Source organism: Mytilus edulis, unplaced genomic scaffold (genome assembly GCF_963676685.1).
Source record: "Mytilus edulis unplaced genomic scaffold, xbMytEdul2.2 SCAFFOLD_1913, whole genome shotgun sequence".
Lineage (NCBI taxonomy): Eukaryota > Metazoa > Mollusca > Bivalvia > Mytilida > Mytilidae > Mytilus > Mytilus edulis.
In genome coordinates, this window is record NW_027266929.1 from 1,441 (window position 1) to 8,689 (window position 7,249).

General features: G+C 30.6%; 1 protein-coding gene across 1 annotated transcript; it reads left to right on the top strand.

Annotated features, from left to right (window-relative positions):
• Positions 1-3,265: 3,265 nt before the first annotated feature.
• Positions 3,266-6,713, top strand: LOC139504609 (uncharacterized; the record flags this gene model as incomplete). The annotated part of the gene is given in 2 exon segments (XM_071294658.1): positions 3,266-3,416; positions 5,971-6,713. Coding segments are annotated over 2 exon segments (306 nt in total), but the record flags the coding sequence as incomplete, so codon positions are not given.
• Positions 6,714-7,249: the final 536 nt, after the last annotated feature.

Below are 7,249 nucleotides of genomic sequence, written 5' to 3' on the forward strand. Positions count from 1 at the left end.
TTTTACTGTAATATATTGATATTGTGACATTTATGGGAAAGAGCATATGAGTTAGTCATATTGGTCAATACAATGGAAAGTTTATATCTGAGACTACTAACTATAACACTATGTGTTATACTAGTAGTCTCAGTTTTTTAACTATGTTAATGTCAATTATATACATGACATAATAATTAAATCATTTAAAAAACTATTCCAAAGATTTCTCTCAAATCATGTTTACATTTTTTTAGAGAAGAGTCTGGCTGAAATATATTCAGGGGTAGTCCAAATAGTTATGACTTCTTAAAAAGCTATATTATGGGGAAAAAGGGGGGGGGGGGGTCTATTATGTTTTTTTTTTCATACAGGAGGAAGACGTCAAAGCAAAAAAAACCCCAACAAAACAAAATAAAATAATAGCCTGTCAAGACGTCCTTATATCATAAAAATTTGGTCTAATTTTGGGATAATACATTTAACTTCCTTTGATGTCGGGGAGGGGATAAGTTTTGACGATTAATTATTCTTGAAACTAACAATAATTATTTCTTATTGTTACTTTGTTAAGCAAGCGAGATGTGTGGTTCTCGAGTTATTTAAAAAAAAAAAGGGGGGGTGTTACTATATCGAATTTACCCAGTTTGGAGACAATAAATATTTAAAATCTAACCATATATAAACTCCAATGTTCCTGCTTTTTTTAGCAGAACAAACACGATGGCATTCTCGTCTCTGTTGTAATCAATAGTTAACTCATTTCTTCTTCCAGGTTATTTCTTAATCAATTATGATTATCAGCTGTCTATCTATTTACCATGTTTATGTTAAACTGGTCCGTAATTCCATCGTAGTGTATCGATAACTGAACACAACAAGGATCCAGTTTATTAAACGTATATAATATACAAGGTTCCTGAGTCAGTAACCGTAACTATCACCGTGCTTTGTGCGCATGCGCAAGAAACACCAACAACAAGGATAAAACAGGGTATACAGTTCCGTAATTTCGTATATTTTTCTTATCTTCATACTAAAGAGCTCCAAAAGTAGGCGTGCTTAGGTGCACTGGGCGGGTCTAAAAACCGACTCTCGGTGGTTAACGTCTCTCGATGGTTAACTTTAAGTGCCTACCGTAAAAATAATGTGAAAAACATGCCTATGAAAATAAATGTACCAGAAACGGGGAGAAAGTTACAAATCTCACTGCTATGTTATGGATGCTTAAGTGTGAAAACTCTCTTTAGTGCGCAAGTAACACAGTATATATAGTACCAGAAAATCTGGCAGGACTGCATGCATGATTAATTTGTGCAGAACAGTATAAATTATAGTCGGTTTGGGACTGTTCGTCAATGATTGAATGCATAAATGTATTAATAATTGATAGTAAATATTGTAAACTAAGTGTATATAATATAGTATAGTAAATTAAAATTATGGCACAATCAAAACACATCCTTTTATTTTTCATCTTTACATACTAATATTATAAACAAAGAACATAAAATAATGTTACAAAATAATAAGATACCAGTGTTTGCTATTCAGTATTTATATTCCATTTAAAATTAGTTTGAAGTTAAGTGAAATAAGGGATACGCATTTCATTAGGAAAATGTGTATTATCATAATTAACTATGTCCAAAAGTGCCCGTTTAAAATAGATTTAACACGCCAAGTTTACTTTACAATAAATATATATTTAAATTCTCGAAAGACAATGTTCAGATCCGTGCCAAAGTTTCTTTTCATAAATTGTTTGTTAAAAAAAAAACAAAAAAAACCGGGTGATATATATAGACGAAACCGGGTGATTGTGGAGTAACAACATTGACGAAACCGGTTTATTTTAATTTGACATGACCCTTTTCTTTCGTTCCATACACAGAAATACAATTATTCAGATGCTCATAATAACTAAATTTACAATCTCCGTGTCAATATCTATCTTCCGTACCTTTCTTTCCGTACAATGTGAACAATTTAACGAGAAATTAAACAATTTCGAGGCAAGGTTCACTCCATTCGTCATTTTGACATGCATTTTGACTTATTTCTTCGTTAATATAGAACGGTTGTAGAAAATATTGCATATCACAATAGAAAATAGTTGTATATGTATATATATTCTTCGATATCATAAAAAAAATAAGAAAATAAGGAGAAACCTAGCTTTCTTCTGTCTATTAATGTTCCGTCATTGTGCCGGATGTTAGATACCATCGAGTCCGAACAAATTTCGCCGGTGTGGTTTAGACACAGTGAAGATGTATGGGAATATACTTTGAAAAAAAAGTGGCTGGATATTCGAGACTATTTCAATGTCAAATAAAAATGTCTTAATATCAGCCTTCCGAATTCGTCGTGAACATTCTATAACAGTAATAATATAATCCTATGTATTTTAGACTAGAAGTGGTAAAAAGGTACCGATTTTGATTTACTACATTATTATTTCTTCTACCTGAATCTGATTAAAATAATGCTCTGATTATAACTCGGCGTTCTATTTTCTTTTCTGATAATTAGTACAACTCTCCATTCTACACTTCGTTTTATTCTCTGTTCTGATATCCATAACATCAATCTAGAAAGTAAAAGAAAGCGTTGTTAGTGTGGACACATGTTCTGTATTTTAATCAGATAGTTATTTCTTGTCAGCGGTATATTCAAACCAAATATTTGAAATCCGAACATTAAAATTAAAAAAAAACAATTTCCCAAAAATAACATTGCATTGGACTAGCGAATTTCATTTCAACTACACATGCGATGTAAAACTTTATTTAACAGAACTTTGCGCTCGAAAACAAATGTTTGAAATCCATGATAACATTTCAAAATCACAACATAGAGAAAGAAATTGATTTTTGTTGGGGGTGCGTCTTGCGTCTAGAAATTTCGTCCACACATAAGATGTAGTCTAACAATGGCAAATAAGAGGGTACTTCTATAACCACAGAGTACGTTAATAAATATGATAGTAGAGGTTATCAAAGAAACATGGGAGCATAATTATATACGTCATTATGAAGACAATGCATTTTATTATACTAATACCTGTAACGTATGTACGTGATGTCATGGCTAAATACTCAATTAAAAATCAAACAGTAAAAGACAAAAATGATGGAACATTCAGTACAATAAATTAAATAACACATAGCTGAGAGGGTGATAGAGCAGATTGTTTAGTCTAAAATTTATATAAAGTTAAACTGGTATTTCTGATAACAGACAAAAATGTGTTCAACTAAGGCTTTGCTATGTCTTATTTCAGTCAGTTGGCGGTTTAACAAATCCAGTGGCCACTTATAGCGATGGAATTCTGACGGCTTCGTTGACAAGAAGCAACACGAACTCTAACCCGAGAGTTTTTGATCTTACTACTAACTACTATGTACTGTTTGCAAAAGGGACAATTTTAGGAGGTACTTTTCCATTTCCTTAGTTTATATTTCGTTTGTATATGATTTATTTTTTTACTTTGTAAAGACTGTACGGTAACTATAGCTTATATCTACGTAACGTGGTTTCTGCTGGATATTGGTCACATTGGCAATCATGCCACATCTCCTTTTGACATCGCGATGTTCGTGAGGGCATTCCGATATATTGTTGCCAAAGAAATTTTACTTTCGTTTTTGACTGGTAACCGATCGTATAAATACGCGCTAACGTGGACATTATCGAGTGCAAAATAACATAATTAATAATATGAAAATGTTTTGTTGTTAGAAATATATATGTTACAGTAAATAGGTGAAATTAGGAATTACATGTAATTACTAAAATTTAGGAATTACAGGTAATTCCTGATGCACTTAGTTAATACAAGTAATTCCTTAAACGGCCCAGTTATTACCAGTAATTACTAATTTTAAAATGAATTATTACACCTATTTACTGACTGCTAAAAAAATGTTGTATTATGGTCAGATGATCAAAAGTTATATGGTAATACTAATTAGAAGATCAGTTAGTACGTTTAAAATATTGAATAGTTGATTTGTATTAAAAATATCTTGAATAAATATGGACTTTCAAATATTTGGTTAAATCAGAGTAACTTTAGTTTTAATCCAAAATGGTTAAAGATGAGCATTAAACAGAGAATTTTTGACCAATTTCAGCAGACATGGAAATCAGAAATGAAAAATTCTCCCAAATCATTATGTTTTAACTTTTAAAAAAAAAACTTTGAGTTTGAAGAATATTTAGACTTATTAACTTATAATGATAAGATAATGTTATGTAGGTTAAGAACTGGAATGAACTGTTAAGTGCATTAGCTTCCAGATATAAAAAAAAAATATATATATATTTTTTATTGTTAAATCATTAATAAAAATGATATAGTGAAATTATAATTCACTGTTAGCAGCCAATCTGGTTCTATTTTGTTAAATTAGCTGCGAAACAAGGTTGATGAGTTGTGCACTTGCTAGTGAATATTTGGACCTCATTGAATACGTATTCATGTGACCTTCAATTCAACCCCTAGCTGGAGATGGGTTATCGATGTATTAAGCTATTACAATTGTAAGAGTTTTGCAGAACAAATAGTCTCGCCTACTTTTGCTGTTAATCGCAGGCTCAACAAAAATGAGGAAAAGAATATTAAAATTTTCCTCTAGATACTATCTTTTGACTTAAGTACTTTAAGAAGCTTCTGTCAAAATTGGGTAAAAATCCAGGATGGTTTATAAAATCTAATGTTTTAAAATCTTTAACTGCAGAGTTTATGTAATGTTAACTGGGAAAAAAACTAGGCCATTTATGATGTTTATAAGTAATATAGGGAAAAAAAGGATTTTTTTTTACAAACTTTACTTACGGATATTATCTTATGATCATAAACATTTAGCTTCTGTCCAAGTTTGGTAGAAATCCAGGATATTTGGAGAAAGTTATTTTAAAGTTTTAAACCACAGTGCATGATTGAGATTTTAGTTTAACATAATTATGAAAATCAATTTTGGATTGATATCATTGTCTTGCATATATAAATGCATATAGTGACGGAGTTACAAGACCTATAAAACAACCATTTTCCAGATTCAATTCACAAACACTAAAGAGTATGCACTTTTGATGTGCCTTATATTCCTACATCCTTAAGTAAGCTCCCTTAAAATCCCTACCCTTTACTTTCTTATTTGGTATCTTGAATTATGTTTTTCATTTTAAAACAAAAACATCAAGTTAGTAAATAGCTGTAAAAATGACAAAAAAAATCAGTAATTACCAGTAATCACTGAAACAACTAGTAAATACATGTATTTACTAAATTGGCTAGTAATTACAGGTATTTACTGAAATGTTTAGTAATTACGTGTAATTCCTAATTTCACCTATTTACTGTAACATATATATAAGTATAAAATCATTAATATCTATGCACATGTACAGAATAATTGTGTTAATACATGCGGAAGAATGTTGCATACTTTTTACTTGTATATTTTGTTAACAACGATTTTTTTATGAATAGCTGAATATTTTTTTCATAGTGTTTAGAGATTGTCTGTTTAACTTTACGCCAGCGACAAATAAAATTCATTTTAGAGACTATGATACAAGTATGTAAATACGAAAAGAGTATGAATATGGATGAATATAAACCTTGCTTTGTACTGAACTGACATGCTGATCCGGATTTTTTTTATGTAACAGACATGTCACCTTAGCCGGACACATACATCTGACTCCGAGCCGAACAACTGAACCGTTGTGTTGTTTTAAACGAGGAATTCGGTTCGGAATAGAGATATCTACTTTTGCTTTTGCTACAGTGTTGATATAGTTATTCGTGCTTCAACTCAACATTTTTATTTATGGCAATAGTGGTTTAATATTTGTACATTGTCGTCTAAGTGCATTTCAAACGTTTTACTTTTAACATTTTTATCTTTCGATTCTACACAAGGGCTTTATGCACTGGTATACATATTTATTTGTTGTTTTTTTTTTTCTAAATTCCAGGGGAAAAAAGGCAGCATTTTTTTACAGACAAAACCGATGAATTGGTAGACTTTCAGTCGACACAGGATCTCGCTGGGGGTGTTGCGATAATAAAACCTTTCACATCCATATTGATCATGTTATGCGTCTCTCAAATTGTACTGTTTTCCATGTAAATACTATCAACAAATAGACAAAGAAAACGTCTGATTATTAGAGTATATCATTTTGGCTTTTCAATATAACACACATATACAATCACAAGACACATATACAATTCCAAGAGTTCGATCTGCTCTAGCTCAGGGAATCGTATTGCTTGATGGTTGATGCAGTCTGGTATATAGAAAAACCGTGCATGTGCACCCCTCTGTTAAGAAAATAACAAGCTTTTTAAAAGACTGTTCTGAATGATTGTGTGTTAATTACAGAACATAAATTGAACAAAATAATGACGGGTATGTGTTCTAAATCAATTATAAATTTGGCGGGAAACGATTCTCACCAGAAATTTCGTACATTTACCATTGATACCATTTTCTTTCAAAAACCATGAAAAAATTACAATGATTTTATAAGATTTTCAAAAATGGCTTTTTTTTTTTTTTGAAACAACACGCAATAAGATCATGGAAAGAAATTTATGGGTGAGCGGGCAAAATTTTTATGTGTACTATGATAAATAAAACAAGAGGATTCCGAATAGCTGACTTAAAAGTAAAAAAAAAAAAACATCTTTAAGGTGCAAGACCACCAAATCAAAATCCGTATCTATTTGACCAAATTTTATAATTTTTACACCTTTCTCAATATTTTACCTTAAGTTTGACTTCGTAGAAACCAGGTATACTTTTACGAATTGTGACTTGGATGGAAAATTGTCTCATTGGCACTCATCCATTATATATAATATATATATATCCTGAATCATACATGTATCACCGTTTAACATGTCAATTTTTTTGAAATTTTGAAAGTTTTATAACGAAGAACTAACGTTCTAAAGCCAAGTACTACTAAATATAACCCCCATATACTATAGAGCGCATTTATTCTCAATTTTTAATGTAAACTCATGGACAAGTTAATTTTAGCTCAAAATGGTCTAAATATATTTCTCTTGATTTATAATTTCACTTTCAAATATATGCGTATGTATGTAAAATTCATGAGTACGGAAAGTTATAAACCAGGAGTGATATTTAGATACGGTAGATATACTTGTTTCATTTAGCAGGAATAAATGGGCGGAATCATCTTGAATAGCTTACTTAGTTTATTTTGGGATATTATATGCTTT